The sequence below is a fragment of the Silene latifolia genome, chromosome 9 (genome assembly GCF_048544455.1).
Source record: "Silene latifolia isolate original U9 population chromosome 9, ASM4854445v1, whole genome shotgun sequence".
NCBI classification, from domain to species: domain Eukaryota; kingdom Viridiplantae; phylum Streptophyta; class Magnoliopsida; order Caryophyllales; family Caryophyllaceae; genus Silene; species Silene latifolia.
Window position 1 is genome coordinate 93,305,814 of NC_133534.1, and position 22,285 is coordinate 93,328,098.

Genomic DNA, 22,285 nt, shown 5'->3' on the forward strand with positions numbered 1-22,285 from the left:
GTATATTCTGGAAAATTCCCAAAATTCCAAAATTTTAATAAAACATAATTTTAACCCTTTAATTCCAAATTAAACATAAAATTATGCAATAAATCAAAATTAAAATTTTTAATATTCTAAACAAGTTACTAGAACCTGAAAATGATTAATTTTTAAGTCCAAAAATCGAATTTACACTTATGACTATTAAAGTTGCTATTTATCAATTTTTACAATATAAAAATCAATAATCATCCAAATCAAACGAAATTTGACATGCAACTTTAGATCTGATGTTCATATCATATATAAAACATTGGGAAAAAAATTTCATGCCATAAAATTTATTTTAGCTATTTTGCCAAAATAGTCACTATTTATGTGATTTTTACATCTAAAAATCATAAATCATGCAAAATAAAACCATTTTATCTCAAAATTTACATACAGTGTGTAAATATTGCATGTGACAACATACTAAAATTTCAAGGGCAGAAACGAAGTCTAACCATTTTTAACAAAATACCTCTTTTTAATCCATTTTTATCATGTAAAAATCATAAAACATGCAATATAAAACACTTTTATACGAAATTTTACATACAATAGGTAAAATATGCATATGAGGTCATGTAAAAATTTTAAGGTCAGAATCATAGTCTAAGTAATTTTAGCATTTTAAATATCATTTTATTCAATAAAATGTAATAAAAATACTAAAATCATATTAAAGAGCAATAAAATACCATAAATCAGAATGATTTCTAGAGAGAGAAAATCCTCTCTCGGAAATTAGGGTTTCGGTTGCACCATGGCAAAGAAACCACGATCAAAATTTTTTCTCAACAAACAGAAAATTCAATCTAAGGGAAAATTACGACTTACTTTCACAAATACTGCTGATCTTCATCTTGATAATAGTGATAATAGTGACGAAATGGGTAAACCTACTGATTTAGAGATACCAGCTGCTTGTTCTGAAGGTCCTGTGATTCCGCAATCCTCTGACGCGAAGACCACTCTTTCGGTTAGTGAGATTGTGGGGATTCCAGTCCTTAATCCAGATATTGTGGTAGAAACTGTTGAATCTGAAGTCTCTGAGGCAGAGGATGAACCAGGTGCTGAAGAACCTGGGTGGACTCAAGTTACTGGTAAGCGTCGTCCTAACACTCCTTTTAAGCAACCTATTCAAATCACTCTTGATGATGTTAAACCAGAGCTTGAATATTGGTCAACTGAGGTCATCTGTTATGTGTTGGGGGGTAACCCTCCATGGGCACAGTTATCTGGGTTCAATAAGACTATTTGGGGGCAATATAAATATGATAAAGTGTCCTTCTTACCTAATGGGGCGTTCCTGGTACACTTTCCGACCATGGAGTCTAGAGACCTGGTTTTAAAGCAGGGTTTTCTAATGTTTGGAAACAAGCCTCTTGTTGTCAAACCATGGACTGAAACGGCTTCTTTGGCTAAGAAACCTGTTAAGGCTGTACCGGTTTGGATTCATTTGTGTGGTCTAGGCCTTAAATTCCGGGGAGCCTCTAGTCTGGAGAAAATTGCTTCTCTTATTGGTAAGTTTATGAGAGCTGATGCTTCTACCATGGATAAGACCAAAATTAGCTATGCTCGTCTTATGGTGGAGATTAAAATAGGGCAAGAATTCCCGGATAGAATTTATTTTAAGGATGAAAAGGGGGCAGATGTCAGTGTTGGTGTGGAGTATGAGTGGAAACCAGTAAGCTGTGGAGCCTGTAAAGGTATTGGTCACACTAAAGAGGCTTGTATTAAGAAGGCTGCTGCACCACGCATAATTCAGGTGTGGAGGCCAGTGGTGAAAGCCCCTGGTCCTGTCGCTCCTCCTACATAGCCTCCTGCATCAGTGGATCTAGTCCCTGAGACTCCTTTTGGTGATCCTACTCATCATGACTCGTCTCTGATACCTATTGCTAGCCCTATACTTCACGCCACTAGGCAGGAGCTTGTGACCAGCTCTTCCACCAGTCCTGGCAAAACTTATGCTGAGGCTGTGTCACCAACTAAAGATAAGGGGAAGAGTATTGATCAAGTATCAATTGATGGTGGAGAATCGTCTTCTAGTGCTAATGGATTTTTGGAATGTACGTGGAGTGAATAATCCAAATAAACAGCTAGATATTAAGAGATTTCTCTATCAGAATAAGGTTGGTTTATTTGGTTTAGTTGAAACTAAAATAAAAGAGCATGACTTCTTTACTGTTCTGCATAAATTAGGACATTACTGGGAGGGAGTTAATAATAATAGTCATTATCTTGGAGGAAGAGTGTGGATAATTTGGCTTCCACAGTTATTTTCTATCCATCTTCTTGCTAGTTCAGACCAACATATCACTGTTGAGGTTATTGAAATTAGCTCTGGTGATTCTTTTTGGTATACAGTGGTTTATGGCTTCAATTCTGATGGGGAGAGGCAGAGATTATGGAGTCAGATTAACAACCTTAAAGATAATTGTTCTAAACCTTGGTGCATTTGTGGTGACTTCAACTCTTTGCTTAACTATAATGAGAGACTTGGGAGTGATGTGACTTGGAAAGAAATCAGAGATTTTAGACAGTGTATGAGCTATTGTGAAGTTAATGATATCCAAGCTTATGGTTCTTTCTATACTTGGAAGAATAAGCAGGATCCTACCACAGGGGTTTTCTCTAGAATTGACAGATTCCTGGTTAATATTGACTGGATACTCCTTTATCCTGATAGCAAAGCTTATTTCATGAATGAGAGTAACTTTGATCACTGTCCTTGTATAGTCTCTAGGAAACCTGATATTCCTGCTAGGAAACTAAGCTTCAGATACTTCAACATGTGGAGTCTTGACCCTCAGTTTAAGGAAATTATTCAACATGAGTGGAATAGAACAGTGGTGGGGGTCAAAATGTATCAGATGGTTACTAAACTCAGAAATTTAAAGAAACCACTGAAGCTGCTCAATAAGAATAAATTCTCTGATGTGGAACGCACTGCTGATATGGCTAGACTCATTTTGGATGATTTACAAACCCAGCTTCATCAGAACCCTAATGACACTCAGCTCAGTCTTGCTGAAAGAGAGGCTGCTGATTCCTATGCCACCTTGCAAAAAGCAAAAATTAGCTATTTGAAACAAAAATCCAAGGCTGAGTGGTTGCAAGGGGGTGATAAAAACTCCAGATATTTTCATAGTCAGATAAAACAGAGATAAATTCAGAACAAAGTTTTTCAGATTAAAGATGTTCATGGGATTATTCATCAGGATCCTCAAGATATTGAGAAAGCATTCTTGGAGTATTATGAAGGTCTTTTGGGAACTAGCAACCATACTACTAAAGTCCATAAGGCCACTGTTAGATCTGGTAAAGTAGTTGATGAGTCTTTGTCTAACATTCTCTTACAGCCTGTTACTCATGAGGAAATTAAGTCTGGCTTCTTCTCTATTGCTGCATCTAAAAGCCCTGGTCCAGATGGATTTAATAGTCAGTTCTTTAAGGACTCTTGGGAAATTGTGGGGCCTGGGATTTGTGATGCTATTAAGGACTTCTTTTCTACTGGTAAACTCTTAAAACAGCTCAATACTACCAATATTACTCTTATTCCAAAAGTCAGTAACCCTACAAGTGTTCTTGAGTTCAGACCTATAGCCTGTTGCAATATTATATACAAATGCATTCCTAAGCTCCTTTGCAACAAGTTGGGAAAGGTTTTGCCTGATCTTGTGAGTATTAACCAAGGGGGATTCATTAAAGGCAGAAATATTGTTGAGAATGTTCTTATTTGTCAGGATCTTGTGCGGTTATATAATAGAAAAGCAGCCTCCCCTAGATGTCTTGTTAATATTCACCTGAGGAAGGCTTATGATAGTGTTGAGTGGGACTTCATTTCTCATATGCTCCATCATATGAAGTCCCCTGCACAGTTCATTGGGTGGATTATGAGTTATGTCACCTCTCCTACCTATTCCTTAACTCTTAATGGGAATTCTTTTGGTTTTTTCAAAGGCAAATGTGGACTTAGACAAGGTGATCCTCTATCTCCACTCCTCTTTACTATATGTATGGATTACCTCTCCAGGATCCTCAATGTTGTAGGGCAACAAGATGACTTTAGATTCCACCCAATGTGTGGTCATTTGAGACTGAATCACCTTTTATTTGCTGACGACCTTCTTCTCTTTTCTAAAGGCACTGATACTTCTATTATGTGGTTGTTAAGGGATTATGCTACCTTCTCAGCAGCCTCTGGGTTAAGCCTCAACAAAGAGAAAACTGAAATTTACTTCAATGGTGTTCAACCTCAGACTATGGAGGCTATTTTGTAGGTTTCTGGATTTAAGAAGGGCTCCCTTCCCTTCAAGTATCTGGGGGTCCCTATCTCGTCTAAGAAGCTCACTAAAACTGAGGGAAGGAAACTTATGGATAAAATTACTGCTAGGATTAGATCTTGGGGGGCTAACCATCTGTCTTATGCTGGTAGACTCACTTTGGTTACCTCAGTTTTACAGTCCTTGCATTCTTATTTGTCTAATATCTTTTTAATACCTAATGGCATTATGAATAGGATTGATAGTCTGTGTAGGAACGTTTTGTTGGGTGGGGGGGGGGGGGTAAGGATTCTTATTTACGTGCCCCTGCAGTGAGTTGGGATAAATGTTGTCTGCCCAAAACAGAAGGAGGTTTGGGGATTAAGCATTCAAAGAATTGGAACAAGGTATTGCTTGGGAAGTATGTGTGGTGGATTGTCTCCAAGAAAGATCATTTGTGGGTGAAGTGGATATCTCATGTCTACTTGAAGGATAATCATTGGACCAACTATAATCCCTCCCCCCCCGATTGTAGTTGGTTTTGGAAAAAAATTGCACATATTATGAGCATTTTTAGGCCTGCTTACTCTGATGATTGCTGGATGGGGAAGCAGGTTGCCTATACTGTTAATGAGGGTTACAACTGGTTAAGGGGCCCTACTCCTGAAGTCAGTTGGTGGAGAGTTTGCTGGAACACTATGAATGTCCCTAAAGCTTCCTTTATTTATTGGGCTGTTGTTCTAGGCAGACTACTTACTAAAGACCGTCTTGTTCGTATGGGAGGTGCCTCTGATCTGAGCTGCTTTCTTTGCCACAGCCAAGATGAATCTCATGACCATCTCTTTTTTGATTGCTTATATAGTACCAGATGTGTGCAGCTGCTATAATAAAAGCTTCAATTTTACTTTAATCCTCGTGGACTTGTCAACTGGAATAGAAGAGGAAGAAGGAATAGCCTATTGGTGAGAAGGGTTACTTGTGCTTGCTATATTCAGTTGGTTTATCTTATATGGCAGGAACGTAACAAAGCAAGATTGTACTTCAAAGTCACCAAACCTGGCATTATTGTTAACCAAGGAATTCAATCTGTGTGCACTCGGTTCAGGACTAGAAACAAAGCTGCCATTACCAGAGACGATGAAATTTGGCTCCAACATTTGACACAATAGTTTGTTTAGTAGGACAGTTATTGCTTATACTTGATAGATACATTTTTGTAATCAGTCACATATACGAACTTTTTGTACTCCTTTGATGATGATTAATATACTTAACCTTTCCAAAAAAAAAATACCATAACTCATCAAAATGACCTAAAATCAATTTAGGACCAGAATGTTATTCATGCAAAAAATTTCGTGGTGATTATCCTCATAAAACACAAAATACAAGTTTTATATGTTAACCTTTTAACTCGGAAAAACAAAACCGATTATGCATGCAACAACTCTGGCTCTGATACCAATTATAAGATTCATTAACCTCTTTATTAAACACATCTAATAACTTAATAGATTTAGTTTAGTCATAAACTAAATAGATCTTATGCATGCATAACATTATAATACAAAGTAAGAAGAAAACCGATCTACTTACAATGAGGGCCGAAATGGATATACTAATTGGACTCCTTCCAAATTAGTCTTCTTAAAGAAATTCAAAATGTTCCAACAAAACCCTTAGATTCAATAGTAGAATCTACTCCTCAAGGATTGTACCAAGTGTTGGAGCTTGTGTCCTCCACAAATTAGTGTGATAACATTATAAATCTCTTATAGGTTCACAAGGGTATACTTCGTAATTTATCAGTTGATTAACGATTACCTAATAACGGTTGGCTTGCTAGAAAGTTTGACGTTATTATCATACTGATGGCGGTGATCAACTGGTCCCTAAAAGTCACACCTAAAGGATGTGTTTGAGAGATGTGATTGTATGAAAATATAATCACATTGATGCCTAATGACTAAAAGGTTAGTCCAAGTTTTTGACTAAACAGTTAGTCAGTGTGTTGATGAGACGATTATTTAATTTAATTAAATAATATTAGCTGAGACGAATTAACTGTCAATTCGTAAATTGAATATAATATGTTATATTTATTAAATGTATATCATGTTAGCTTAAACGAATTAAGATGTTAATTCGTAATTAAACGTAACCAGTTATATTTAATTAGCTAATTATAAATATGCGATATTTATAGTTAAAGTATATATATTATACGATATTGTCATAATTATTTATAGACCGGCATTAATATATCATTGCAAGTCTGTTGTTGTGTGTAGACTAATTAATACGGAATAAATTAAATGACAATTTATAATTTATACACTTTATATACATTTTGTAAACTACCAAAAATAAGGAGATTTAATCACCTCATTTTAGTAGTTGGGAAAACCGAAAATAATAAGGAGATTTTGTTGGGAAATGTGTCCTCAACAATAGTGCGATCACATGATTTAAATATCATAATTAAATCTCATACTAAGAATACGTGAGGGATGATTCTTTATACAGTCGACTGATCGTCATTAATCGGTAATGATTGGCTAACTAGAGTTTGACATTACTGTCGTGTGACGGTGGTGGTCAGTTGATCCCTTTAGGTCACACCTATAGGATGAGGCCCAAAAAGATATTTAATTAATTGTATGCGATACGAATTAATTAATTCCTTAATTGTGGGAGTGCAATTTTACGTCTTATTTTAATGTGATTAAATAAGATTAAAATTTAGTAATTAAGTGTTTTATTACTAAATTTGTTGAGGTATTATATAAGTTTTGAGGTAGAGGTAATTAGTTATTTAAAGTTACAAGAAGTTGTAATTTTAACTAACTAGTAATTATGGGACCCATTATATGATGATATAATGGTAGTATACTACTCAAAAAGTGGAGTGTATATTATATAATTAGGTGTAATATTTAAGTGTTAAATGATTATTTTAATAATTAAATATGTAAGATAGTTAAACATATGACTTATAAGCATTTGTGGGACAAATGACAAAAGGCAAAAATGGTCCATAAAAAGACCAATATTTCGGCCAACATAAGAGCACACAAGATGCTCTTTTGTCTTATGTTGATGTTGGTTATTGTGTGATAAGTGACATATCACATAAGGCTTTTCATACTACTTCTTACACCATTGCTCCCTACACTCTACATAGACTTTACAAGTGAGTAAAACAAAACAAAAAGATTCCTACCATGCATGAGGCCACCGGTTTTGGTCTTATAAAGAGAGCATTTGTTGCTCAAAATTTGGTTAATGCTTTTGCTTGTTTTTCCTCTTATTTTTCCCTCACATGCAATTGCATAAAACTCTCTATAAATACTAATACACTCATCATATATTACTAGAGGTAGTAATGCAAGAATATTAGTATTATTAAGGAAATATTTCTACTATATATCTAGTTAATATTAGTAGGAATTTTTGGGATTAATCTTGGGTGCAATTTATTGGAGTGGCTTCTATACTTGGAGTCTTAGGAGGATCATCCATCATTATAAGCTCAAGAAAAAGTGAAGGAAGGTGACCTTACTTGTGCCCATATATTTCGAACCATATAACAATGTAAGGAACATTGTTTTTCTTATAAATCTTTCATTTTGTTATGCATGCACTAGATCTAAAGAACAAATAATTAACAAGTTAATTAGTTCACTATTAGAGGAGTCTAATAATAGGTATATGAACCTAACAAGCGGTATCAGAGCATAAGGATGTTGCATGCATAATCGGTTATTATTTTTCCGAGTTAAAAGGTTAACATATAAAACTAAAAATTTGTGATTTATAAGTATAAGCCAAGAAATCACCATGCATGTTATATATTCTGGTCCTAAAATGTTTTTAGATCATTTTTATGATTTATGGAAATTTATTGCTCATTTTAAGGATTTTTGGTCATTTTATTACATTTTTATGACTAAAATGGGTATTAAAATGCTAAAAATAGTTTAATTTCGATTCTGACCTTGGAAAAATTATATGACCTCACATGCATATTTTACAAGTTGTGTGTAAAAGGACGAGTTAATTTGATTAATTTTGCATGATTTATGATTTTTATGAGATAAAGATGGATTAAAAGAGGTAAAATGGTTAAAATTAGTTAAATTTCGAATTAAGCCATGATCTTTTAATATGATGTCACATGCAAGATTTACAGAGAGTATGTAAATTTCTAGATTTAAATATCTTCTTTAGCATGATTTATGGATTTTTGAGTAAAAATGGCATAAATAGTGACTATTTTAGCAAAAATTAGGTAAAACGTATTGCATGGTTTGAGAAAATTATTTTAAGTTGCATTAATATCCCTCTAATCAGATCTGAAGTTTTAAAAATTATTGGTTTAATTTTCGTATACTTTATACTTTTTATGAGATAAAAACGATAAAAATGCAACTAAATTTTCTCAAAATTAATTCGAAAATTTTAACCATGATTTTTGACATTATGAGTGTCATGGATTTATTCCAGAATGTTCAAAAATTTAAAAATCAAATTTTGAAACTTTTATGATTTAATTTGGATTTAATTCATATATATTATGTTTTTAAGGTAAAAAATGAGCATAAAATTAAATCAAGTTGAATTATTGTCAAAAATTTAGTGATGACTGATTTTTGAGTCCTAAAATGTGTTAGAATAATTAACTTGAGCTTAGATGTGATTTAAGTGTTAATTAGTGATTTAAAAGGTTATTATCACGCATTTCCATAAAACCGGGTTATATGTTCGACATAAGTTAAATAGGGCGATTTGGCACATCATTTGGCATGATAGATACATATTATAATGCTGCATATTTCAATTGTTGAATGTTTTAATTTATATAATTTTGAATTATGTAATTTTATCTTAGTATGGCCTTAGTTTTAATCAATATTACCCGTAATGAAAGGGTATATTGATTCGGTTGTAATTTAATGTGATCTCGTATCACTTTCATTTTTATTTTATTAGTTTTTCAATTTTACAAATGTATAATAGGAATAGCTTTGTATTTTTATTATTATTTGTAATTATGGAGCATCTTCAAAGACGGTGCCATTCGGAAAGGTGATCCGACAAAGACGGTGTCTTGGGAGGCGTGCCATTTGAAGATTCAAGGGACCAAAGGAGTTGGTTTCCGAATATGTAATAGATTATTTGATTTTCTATTTTAGGAAGGCCATACTAGGAATTTTATTTATTGCTTTGCATTTCTTTTAATATGTTGCATGCATTGCCAAATCGCCATAACAACACATGCATATCTAATCGAGTCATCGACCATGTCAATTATAATTATCGTAGTTCACCGCTTTAGTTCACTTAAAACGTGATAGATAATAAATTGACAAGACCTCTCACATATAATAATTGAGATAAAGCCTTACCAAATAGTAGAAACCCATGAAGAACCAATTTCATGAGGGAGTTAATCCGGCTTCACCGTAATACAAACCTTGTTACGTTGGCGAAGTGGGGTAATAAAATGTTATTACATCGAAATTTGGATTGAGCTCAACGGAAGTATTGTTGACCGTAGTCGCATGTGTTCCGGGCTAAAGATGAGAATTAGAGTAATTTTTATCGACCGAGAGTTCTAAAAGTAGAATCGATTAAAAGGTTAATCCACCGAGTTATATTAATAAGGGATGAATCGGCTCACCGTGCCCGAGTTGATATGAATTTGGATCTCGGAATCATTTATGTAGTTGGGTGGAGGTCACTATATAAATGCAATGCTTGTAGTTAAATTTACGAGTATTATTAAAACGATAGATGATAATTAATTCCTTCATTTCCTATTTTGTAGTCAAATTTGTTTTATCAATTGCAATGACAACTCCAATATCATCTAATAATCATACACCGATCACCATTAATTCTTGGCTCCAATCATTCTATGAAAAATGCTTCTCGTATATCAACGACCCGATTAGAGTACTACGCTTTAGCATTGGTGAAGATGGGAATCTTTGTCTTTTTACTACTTCTACACCTCATACTCATGCCTACCTCTCAGGTAAGAGGTTTATATGAGGGGAATCTCACAAATTCCAAGATATCTTTGTTTGATGAAACAAGGAGAAATATCAAATAAAGTGGGAGTTCTAGCAAGAGTGTCCTTGCAAATAAAAGGAGTATTGGTATTAATAAAGGAAAAGCAAAGAAAGGTATAGAAACCCAAATCCGATTGTGAATTGGAAGTTGATAGTGAGACTACCACAAAACCAAGATGGGTATTCAATCCTACCATGAATATCATTATTTTAATGTCATGGGCCAATGGAAGCATAAATTGCCCCAAGTATTTAGAAGATATCAAAGTTGGGCTTGTTACTCCAAGTGGGACTTGGAAATGTGGAAAAGCTAAACAAGAGTGATATGAATCTCTGACAATGAAATGGAGCTCGGGTAGCCGCCACTTCAAAAGAAATTTATATACTTGTTTTTGGTGATAGCTTTGAGTTATGATTTACATTATGTTCCCACCTAGTCTAAAACATTATTTCCATGTGAGACATGAAATGATCTATATTTTGTCCTCAAAGACAATTGTTGTATTTTATTGAAAATAGACGTGGATGTGAGCCATGTCACTTATCTTTATGATACACAAGTTTTAGACAGTTCCAACTCATGTAAAGATATCTATATAATACGATCCAAAAGACTCATATTTAGTAATCCAAATGATTTGTACATTTGATTTTTCAATTAGGTTACGTAAATGAGAAACGCATTAAATGCTAGTGTCGACTAGTATTATTGGACCATTTGATTTTCAATCATACGGAATATGCGAATCTAATCTCCTTTGCAATAAAATTTGTACTTCCTTTAGTGGTAAAGGGACACAAGCAAGTGATTTGTTGAGACTAATACATGCCGATGTATGTGTCTAATGAACATCACCGCAAGGGGAATTTATGACTACTTCGTCACTTTTACCTATGATTCAAGTAGATAAGGGTATATTTACTTAATCTAATAAAAGGTGAAGCATTTGAGAGATTTGAGAAATTTCTAAAATGACGTAGAGAACCAATTGAATAAAGTTCTAAGCATTACGACCCAATCGTAGTGGCAAAGATCTAAGTAATAAATTTGATTTATTAAAGATGGATTATGACCTAGTGTCACTACCCGTAAGATCAAACTAATATGAGTCGGTTTGAGTTGTTGAACTCAATTTTGGGAATTTGCAATCCAATACGGACAAGTAATTCTAAACGGATGGTCAACCATGAGATACCTAGAATAGAGAGTCTATTAAACCATATGACATGGATAAGACTGTCATATTACATGAATCAAACTGCCATGAAAGGGATGGCCTTTTGAAAGCTAATACATAGTCTAGATAAACTCCTAATACCCCGTTAAATATATATGTTTGTAACTCACAAAGCTATCTCTCAAGAATTTAGATGTATTTCTGAGAGATAGAGTGGGAGAAGATTGTATCGTCACAAACATCTCTTATAGTTGAAATATAACTTTGTGAAAGTAATGGAATTATAGAGTGGGAGTTGGTATTGAACTATTGTCTATGAAGATAGTATGAGAGCATAGTTCAGTGGGAGTTTATCGCACATGTCTTATTGTTATAATATTACTTTGTGAAAGTGATAGTATCATGACCTTGTTACATACGAGCCGAAGCATTACAATCCGAAAATTGTTGCTCATGAGTAGATTTACTTTAAAGTGAGGGTCTCTTTAAAGGTAAATAGAGCTTTAGAGTACACAAATGCAAAATATTTACATGAAGATGTTGATCAAGATAAATTGTGTTAGGAATTGCCGCATTTCATTGTCATGATAAATGGCAAATTAAATTCGCTTTTCTAAAATGGGAATTTAGAGAAGGAAGTGTTTGAAACACAAAATCTTAGATGAAGATCTAAGAATCCTAACATATTATGCGTAGCTATCTTAAGTGATCACAAGTTGGTCTTAAGCTAGCATTAAAGGATTATACTTTTCGTTCATGTGATTATAGTGAATTGTTTCATTCACATGATTGAAGAATCATGATATACATGAAGTTAAGTGGGAGCTAGAATTGTTTTTCCATGTCTTATATGTTGATGACATATTAATTATTGAGAATAATATATCAATGCTCTCTTCTGGCAAGAGTGATTGGGAGACTAGGAAAGGGTGCAATATATGTTAGATTACCGAATCTATGTGAGAGTATATTGGCATAGAGTTGAGAGTCTTATGAGGATAAGATCTTTCGTATCTGTTGTAACATCAACAAGGTTGAATGGCTTATTCATGATGATGAAAGTGGAATTACTATGATGGAATCATAGTCGTTCACTGAACCCATTAAGTTGTTGATTACATGAAATCGATTGCTAATGTTTCCGCCATTAGAACGATTATGTATGCCAACAGACGCATGTGCTGTGATGAAAAATATGCCTAGGGCATAATAAGTCAATAACAAGATAATTCCCATGATATGGTTTGTGATAGCCTTAAAGAACATCCTTGAGATTCTTGAGAAGAATTAGGGAAGGAGTCGTTCACATGTTTGGATGATAAACTAAGTTAGGTGTTGATGGGATACACAAACTTTAGTTTCCAAACCAAAACGGGTTTGTTGAAATCCTAGGATGTCTTATTGACAAAGGAGAAAGAGACTAAGAAAGGTGTTTTAATTTCGCGCATTGCAAATACTACAAAAGGAATCTAAGTAAATTGTGATAAAATGGTCAACGTAGGGATTAAAGGTGAATCCCTCAACAAATGACTTTATCACAAGTTATATGATAACAATGGGAGCATCTTTCAAGTTAAAGAGCCCATGTCTAGTAAGTAGTCTAGACATATACTTGGATAAATTCATGTCATTAGAGATGACATTGAATGGAAGGAAATTGCAATTAATAAAGTTGGAATATATGGATATCGGGTATATCCACTAGCCAAGCTTGTATTGCATTTAAACTAGTGTTTATAATACACTAAAGATTATAGAATATGAAGTAGTAATAGAGTATTGACTATTCATATGTAATAATCACATTTATCGTTTGAGTTTCATTAAACTCACCCGTTGCCTTGTCGTATCCGAATGGGTTGTAGAGACAAATTGAACCCCATTAAAGTGAACTGGATTGACATGGTATTCGCCCCTAGTTACTTATATGAGGTGACGTCTCCAAGTGACTAGAGTGTGATGCGATTGATGGCAAGTTCAAGTGCCATAGAGTCATATGGGATGACTAGTCGATCACATAGGCAGACTGTATGAGACAATCGTCGGGCGTGACCGCTTATAGAGTTCGGTAATTCATAAAGCCTGGTCGTGGCAAGAGCTACTATAGTATTCTTATGAGTCAATTCTTTTGACTAGAGACTATTCGCCCAAGTTGGCACAACTTCGATTAACTTTGATTTATACTCTACGATTTCGTAAATGAGGTCAAACTAGGTATATTTTGGGTTATGATGGTGTGGTGAACGAAGGGAATAGGGCGATAGGAATTGTCCACCCCTTGTCAGGGTTGTTTGAAATCTCAAGGCCACTCGAGGAGTAGTTAACTGGAAATGCGTGGCCACGCTCGGAAGGTATCTATGATAGATAATTCCGGTCAGACAGTTAATCTCCAGATCGAGAAAACCACTCAAGATATGATCAAATGTAAGTACGACCTGCAAGACACCTTGCATTGAGTGGGAGATTGTAATAGGACAAGAGAATTGGTGACGCACACTTGTCGAGGACAAGTGGGAGATTGTTGGGAAATGTGTCCACAACAATAGTGCGATCACATGATTTAAATATCATAATTAAATCTCATACTAAGAATACGTGAGGGATGATTCTTTATACAATGATCGACCGTCATTAATCGGTAATGATTGGCTAACTAGAGTTTGACATTACTGTCGTGTGACGGTGGTGGTCAGTTGATCCCTTTAGGTCACACCTATAGGATGAGGCCCAAAAAGATATTTAATTAATTGTATGCGATACGAATTAATTAATTCCTTAATTGTGGGAGTGCAATTTTGCGTCTTATTTTAATGTGATTAAATAAGATTAAAATTTAGTAATTAAGTGTTTTATTACTAAATTTGTTGAGGTATTATATAAGTTTTGAGGTAGAGGTAATTAGTTATTTAAAGTTACAAGAAGTTGTAATTTTAACTAACTAGTAATTATGGGACCCATTATATGATGATATAATGGTAGTATACTACTCAAAAAGTGGAGTGTATATTATATTATTAGGTGTAATATTTAAGTGTTAAATGATTATTTTAATAATTAAATATGTAAGATAGTTAAACATATGACTTATAAGCATTTGTGGGACAAATGACAAAAGGCAAAAATGGTCCATAAAAAGACCAATATTTCGGCCAACATAAGAGCACACAAGATGCTCTTTTGTCTTATGTTGATGTTGGTTATTGTGTGATAAGTGACATATCACATAAGGCTTTTCATACTACTTCTTACACCATTGCTCCCTACACTCTACATAGACTTTACAAGTGAGTAAAACAAAACAAAAAGATTCCTACCATGCATGAGGCCACCGGTTTTGGTCTTATAAAGAGAGCATTTGTTGCTCAAAATTTGGTTAATGCTTTTGCTTGTTTTTCCTCTTATTTTTCCCTCACATGCAATTGCATAAAACTCTCTATAAATACTAATACACTCATCATATATTACTAGAGGTAGTAATGCAAGAATATTAGTATTATTAAGGAAATATTTCTACTATATATCTAGTTAATATTAGTAGGAATTTTTGGGATTAATCTTGGGTGCAATTTATTGGAGTGGCTTCTATACTTGGAGTCTTAGGAGGATCATCCATCATTATAAGCTCAAGAACAAGTGAAGGAAGGTGACCTTACTTGTGCCCATATATTTCGAACCATATAACAATGTAAGGAACATTGTTTTTCTTATAAATCTTTCATTTTGTTATGCATGCACTAGATCTAAAGAACAAATAATTAACAAGTTAATTAGTTCACTATTAGAGGAGTCTAATAATAGGTATATGAACCTAACAGATTTATCTCCTTAATTCGGTAAAAAAAAAACAAGAAAAAGAGAGGAAAAATATCTTCCCTTAATACTCTCCTATTTCGGTTATAAGAGGGAGTAGGGAGATCATTTTTAACCTAATTTTTCTATCATTTCTCTCATCAAAAATTTACACACAAAACCCTAATATTTACAGAAAATTGGGGATCTCATTCTAGCAATTTGAAGGGCATTTCTCGGAGCATCTTGGGTGCAACTAATAGGCGAATATCATTGCGATATTGTTCTTAGGCCGATTTTGCTAGGACCGAAGGTTGATTCTTCATCCTCTACTATTTTGTTTATGTAATTTTCATTTATGACTAGTTATCATCTTTATGATTTCGTTATAATCCTTATATTTAAAGGGAAGCAGACAGATAATTCCCACACCAAGGTAATCCCTCTTAATACAAGTACTAATTTTGTTACTAGAAATTAGTATTTGTGTCCTTAAATTATAACTAATATTATTGTATACTACTTCTAGTAATGGAAGAATAATATAATAGTTAATGAACAAATTATTCATAAAACCATTTTATGTAAGAGAGGATGATGGAATATAAGAGAGATAAGCTTAAGTTTTCTACACTAGAAAAATAAGAAACAAAAATATTCTCACATAGAGAAGAGGCAGCCGGTTTTGGCTCTTATTGGGAGCCAAAATTGTTCTTCTCAATTTTATTTTTGTCTTCACAAGAAGGGCTAGGTGTAGGTCTAGTTTAGGGTAGTAATGATGGTGTTTCTTAATAAAAAACAATAAACCATAAAACCATAAACCACCTACTTAAAACCGGCACCCATATGTAAAATGGACTCCATTTTATCTTTTGTAATTTGTCATTTGTAATTTGTGTGACATATGACAAGTCATATGTAATTAGGCATAATAATGCATATTTAACAAATTAAATATCATTATATATTTAAATTAATTACATTTAACAAATTAACAAGTAATTCATAGTTACATGTAAATAAAATGGGTCACATTAAGTCTAGTTAATATAATCTACAACATCTTGTAATTATAATTAACTAATTACTCTTATCTCAAATGTTTCACAAACATTAATCAATTTTAGTAATATAACAAATTAATTACTAAATTGAATCTTATTTAATCAAATTACAACAAGATATAAAACTCTCTCTTATAAATAAAATTTGTTCAATTTAAGGAATTAATTAACTTGTATCAACATACAATTAATTAATTAATTAATTAAACAATTAAGAGTGTTACCCTAGAGGTATGACCTTAAGGGATCAACTGATCACCACCGTCATACGATAGTAATGTCAAACTCTGGTCAGCCAATCATTACCGATTAATATGGATCAGTTGACAATAAAATATTGCTTTCCCTCATGCATTCTTATTATGAGATTTAAACATGTGATCGCATTATTGTCGAGGACACCTACTCCAACACAAGCATCCATGGGTACAACATCACACAGTACCTCATCCTTGTACACTTTCCCAATAGAGAATAGAACTAGACATTGTTTGTCAACCTTAACCTCTGCTCCCTTGTTTAACCATATGAGTTTGTAAGGATTTGGGTGATCCTGAGTCATCAAATTCAGCTTGTTGACCATGGTGATGGAAGCCACATTGGTACAGCTCCCTCCTTCTATGATCAAGTTACAAACCCTTCCCTGAACTGTGCATCTACTCTTGAAGATCAGGGATCTCTGGTCAGCTTCTAAGGGTGCCTCTTGTTGTAACACCCCCTTACTCCAAATGCCTTACTAGAACCACTTAAAGCATGAGAATGCTACCATCTCGGTTATCCGAGGCAATGTATATCAAATAAACCATAAAAGAACGTACTTTAATAAATAAGGTTAAGTGATTACATAACAAAACCAACTGTAAAGTAAAGTACAACTGTTCTACAACCAAACTACAACTGAAGTAAGAAAAGTATAAAGACAACACGGCGGAAGACTACTATCAGACTCGTGGCAACTCTATCCCTAGCTAATCCCGCGCGCATCCATAGTATACCTGCTAGACAATTGCTCACCACCCCTGAATGGATCACCACAGTTTTTAAAATATTTAAACAGGGTCAGTACTGATTACACAAAACAAACAGCTGCAATAAAACAATACCACAACCAATTCAATCAACCCAAACTCCATCACATCACCACACACCTGACTACACACTAAAGAGTGTAGCCCTGCCAGATTACCCATCGCAACAGGTAATCCTCGTCGCCAGTGGGGGACCGCAGTCGTTCCCACCTAAGCCCCGCTCATCTCATCCGAGCGATAAAACTATGTTCATTAATGTGGACATCCCCACTGTGGCGGGTTCCACAGAGGGCGAATCAAGGGCGTGAAGCCACTCCTGCAAGTGACTCCACTCAGCCAGGGATGCACCCCAAGAACCACAGATATTTACACAATAATCACAATACACTACCAACAATCACCAAATCAGAATCCAATGCCAATACGTCATACAACATCAACAGTTAATTACCAACACAACCATGTAATCAATACTGAGTAGGGAAACCCTACCTGGAAAGGCAATCACCAAGATTGTCACAATCAGCTAATTATAATCATTCTTCAATGAAATCACCTCCTATAAACACACAATCATACAATCACAATCTAACATCAGCAATACTCCAAAAACCCCCAATTTACCCAATTAGGGTTTTGTGGACGCGGGCCCACGGAGGCGAAAAGCGAAGCAAGCTTTTCTTTGTTGCTTTTGTGGAGTCGCCACCAATTTATTATGGAAAATTGGAAACCGTTCGAATACTTTGTGTCATGTCAAGACACAAAGTAGTGACATAGACACCAAGAACTCGTTACCCTTAGCATTCTATGTCTAGAATGACTCTCGTGGATGCCAATGAACACGGATGTTCATAGAGATCTGGAGTAAGGGGTGAGGGTACGTATTAGGAAGTTCTTTTGATCGAACACCTAATCCCGCCCGCCTCGTTAGCGGCCTCTACTAATGATTAGGGAAATTGTCTATACTTGATATGTTGTCGATTCACTACTACAGATACAGGCTATAACAACGGTCAAAAACCGTTGTTATATAAAAAAGCGGACGTTGCTAAAGCGTCCGTTGTAAAAGGTTTTAACAACGGTTGGTTTTCTTAAGGAAACCGTTGTGAAAAATATTAACAACTGTTTTAAGTATAAAAACCCGTTGTGAAAAGTGTGACTCAATTTTGGGGGGAAAGTTATAACAACGGGTTTGAATATACAAAACCGTTGTTATATATAACGACAACGGGTTCTTTGTAAATAACCGTTGTTGTTTTTTCTTAAAAAAAAAAAAAAAAAATTAGATATTACTAGATGCATGTATAATTACGGCCCGTTTGAATTCCGATGCATGCAGAATATCCCTTAAATTAATTACCAACGGTTTTGAAAAAACTTATAAATGTGACTAGCTATAAATATTAAAGCATCCTTTACTAACATTCATTAATTGAAACAACATGGCAATGAACCCTAATTTTATCAACAACGAAGAATGGCTTACACAAACGATTGAAGATGATGGGAAGGTTCTCGCCGGGCTTCCCGCCGATCAACACCCATTAATCAAAGCATCCCTTGAACATCAACGGAATTATTGGATTAAGAGGCGTGAAGCAGTCCGGCTTGTCAACAAAGCCTCATCATCATCATCATCTTCATACCCCTCGTCTGTTACTCGCAACTTGGCTGCAGCCAGAGATATGTTGAGTTGTACTCTTCCAACCTTATCTCCACATGCAAGTCGTGTCCTTGCAAATATTCAATCTGTTATTGCAAAATATGAAGCCAATGACCCGGAAGTTAGCGGTATACCAGAGTGGCGTGATTGGTGGCAGGTTGAGAAGCGCTTTTTACGCTTAACCGGGGTTGTTACGGCTTATTATACATCTTTTGATTTCGATAATTCTTTGTAATGTATTTGGTTTAAAATTAAATGAAATGATCATTTTGAAAGTGTTGAGTTATGCTTGTTTGATTTGCTTCCATTTTTTCAACTCCATAGATCTATCGGTCATCATCCGGATCCGATTATTACGCCATCATCATCCAATAAGATTTGAAGCAAAGACATTGAGAGATATGATGATGCTTGATTATGGCACAACTTCCTAACATATATATTAATTAAAAAACAACTCAACCCACACATTGCTTAGTATAAATACATTGCATTATCTCAACTAACATGCATTTCCATTATCTCAATATATTCTCCAAACCCTAATTGCTAAAACAAACTCCAAATAAATTAACCCTCTCCTTAATCTTTCAAAACAAACTCCAAACTCCAACAAAATGAATGATATATCATCCTTAAGACTCTTAGTATGCTCGATCCGATCAAGGACGCCAAAGAAGATGGAAATGAAATAATTAGAAACACATACATGGAAATGAAATAATTAGCAGATCTTTGAACGGAACCTAATGGTCGATAAAAACACATACATGGAAATGAAATAATTAGAAAAATAAAATAATGACGATGAAACAAACCCGATAATTACAGTAACGTACGTAAAGAGACGATGAAATCAACAAAGTGACGGCGAGAAGATAAAGCGACGATGAGAAAGAGAGAAAGAGACGATGAGAAAGTGTGTGTTTTGTGTTTGTGTTTGGCTGCTGCTGGGTTTGTGTTTTGTGGCTGCAGCAGACTTGTGTTTTGTGGTTTATAGTATGGAAGGTATTAACAACGGTTATTAAACAACAACCGTTGTGAAATATGTTTTAACAACGGTTGTAAAAAACACCCGTTGTTAAATAAGTTTTAACAACGGGTTTCAAAAATAACCGTTGTGATTACTTTTCACTAACTTTGCGCCAATTTTGCGCCAAATTATTAACAACGGTTGTGCATGTGTGACCCGTTGTTAAAACTAATAACAACGGTTTTTATAACCATACCCGTTGTAATTGATTTTAGTAAAATTCGCACCATACATTCTACAACGTCTATTGTGATTTTCGTGAATAATCGTTGTTAAAGGGGCGTTGTAGTTGCCTGGATTTGTAGTAGTGATTATATGCATGCAATGTAACATCCATTAGATTAATCTTAGCATATGAGAATTAATACTAAGTCGGTTATCACGTAATTTAACATGCAATTGAGTCGAAGTAGGAATTTAAGATCAATTACATGTGAGACCATACAAGCAACACGATAAAAGAAATACAATAAAGAAAATTACAATAATTACATTGGATTAAATGGATTTATGTCGAAAATACATTTAAAACGGATGATTTTAGAAAATAAAGAATAAATAAATAAACAAACAGATTATTAGGTGATAATACGATTAATAGTAAATTAATACGTAATTAATAAACTAAGGTCAAAGCAGAAACGGGATTTCAGGGACAGAAATCAACCGGGAACAGGCGCATCAAAGCTGCATCCCTTGGAAGAGGCGCAGCAGTTGTTGCGTCTGTTCCTGGGTTGAGTTCTGGTTGTGAAGCCGGAACTGCATCTCGTTAATATTCGTAGGTAAATTTAATGCTTGATTATGGATAATTGACTCGGATAGAAGTGATTAACAGATTATTTACATGTGAATGAGGTCATAAAAACGATAAAACATGGATAAAAACTAATTAGGACAAATTATTTACAAGATTAGAAGAGATTAATTACAAATACAAATTAATTAGGTTAAATAACTTGTTGGTGACGAATTAATGATGGTGACGATAAACAAAAGATGAAAATATATCAATGACGAATTCCATAGACTCAATAGGGATGAATCGAACCTCTAAAAGCCGAATTTGATTTTAATGACGAAAACCCGCAAATATGGATTATAAGGGATTTAAGTCGGGAATTAAAAGATGAATTAAATACTAATAATGAATTACATGTTAAAATTGACATACTAGAATTATCGTGTTAAAAGAACAATGATCAATTGAAGACGAAACAAAACAATAGGACGAACAGAAGACGAAGGAAGAAGAAAGGAAGCAGGAACTGTGGCAGCCTCAGGAAGAGGCGCAGCAGGTGCTGCGTCCCTTCGAAGAGGCGCAACAGTTGTTGCGTCCTTTCTCGACGTCTGTCTCCTGATATTCCGTAAAAAAGGTTTAAAACAAGGTTTTATAAATCGGTTTTAAGTGTGCTTTCGACGTAAACCTTACAATAATGATTATAAAAATAAAGAATAATAATGAAAGATGGGATTTACACCCTCAGACTTACATGTTTGACAAAACGAGATTAACTAAGTTAACGTTTAGTGATGCTCGACTCGAATGTACGACGAAAGTGCCCTCTAAGAGGAAATTAAACAAAGTTGATTAAGTTGATTGATGTGGAGTTGGTCAAATTGGTCGGTCATGTAAAACGAGGCTGGTACTCAGAAGGATCCGAGCTTACGTGGTCAAAAGTTCAAGCACGTAGACGCCAAAAAGTAAGAACATGGTCTAGAATGCAAAGGAAGAAGAGAAGGGCGGACACTCGCGTGAGAAATATGTGAGACCGAAGGTATCTATTTATACTAATCGCACGGAGGAAATTAGGGTTTTCGGAGAAACTTTGGAAGTGAATCTCGAAAAGATACGAAAAAAAATCGCAGAAAAGGACTGAGGAAGAGGCGCAGCAAGCACTGCGTCTCTTGGAAGAGGCGCAGCACGTGCTGCGTCTTTTCCTAAGTGGTTTCCTCTAGCGGAAGAAAGATTTACGTGTTTCTATTATGGAATAGCGGATTAATCTTATTTCCTTAATATTTTATATGATAATCTCAGGATATATGTTAGCAAAGATCAAAAGATTGGAAAATATATGGAATAGAAATATCCGGAACGTTCCAGAACATTCTAACTCGGCATTTTAAACGGTTATTAGAAAAAAGGAAGACGGTTTTTGACCCG

At 34.6% G+C, this 22,285-nt stretch overlaps 1 protein-coding gene across 1 annotated transcript; it reads left to right on the plus strand.

Moving 5' to 3' along the window:
• Positions 1 to 790: 790 nt before the first annotated feature.
• LOC141601346 (uncharacterized) lies at positions 791 to 5,453 on the plus strand. Its single transcript, XM_074421620.1, has 7 exons — positions 791 to 1,795; positions 1,847 to 2,096; positions 2,179 to 3,131; positions 3,249 to 4,306; positions 4,870 to 5,066; positions 5,155 to 5,254; positions 5,309 to 5,453. The coding sequence occupies exons 1-7, from the start codon at positions 791 to 793 to the stop codon at positions 5,451 to 5,453; spliced, it is 3,708 nt and encodes a 1,235-aa protein (XP_074277721.1).
• Positions 5,454 to 22,285: the final 16,832 nt, after the last annotated feature.

Coding starts and splice junctions, on each gene's coding strand:
- LOC141601346 (XM_074421620.1), top strand. CDS start 791: ATGGCAAAGAAACCACGATCAAAATTTTTTCTCAACAAACAGAAAATT. Junction 2,097..2,178: donor TGCTAATGGATTTTTGGAAT/GTACGTGGAGTG, acceptor TATTTGGTTTAG/TTGAAACTAAAATAAAAGAG. Junction 3,132..3,248: donor ATTTGAAACAAAAATCCAAG/GCTGAGTGGTTG, acceptor ATTATTCATCAG/GATCCTCAAGATATTGAGAA.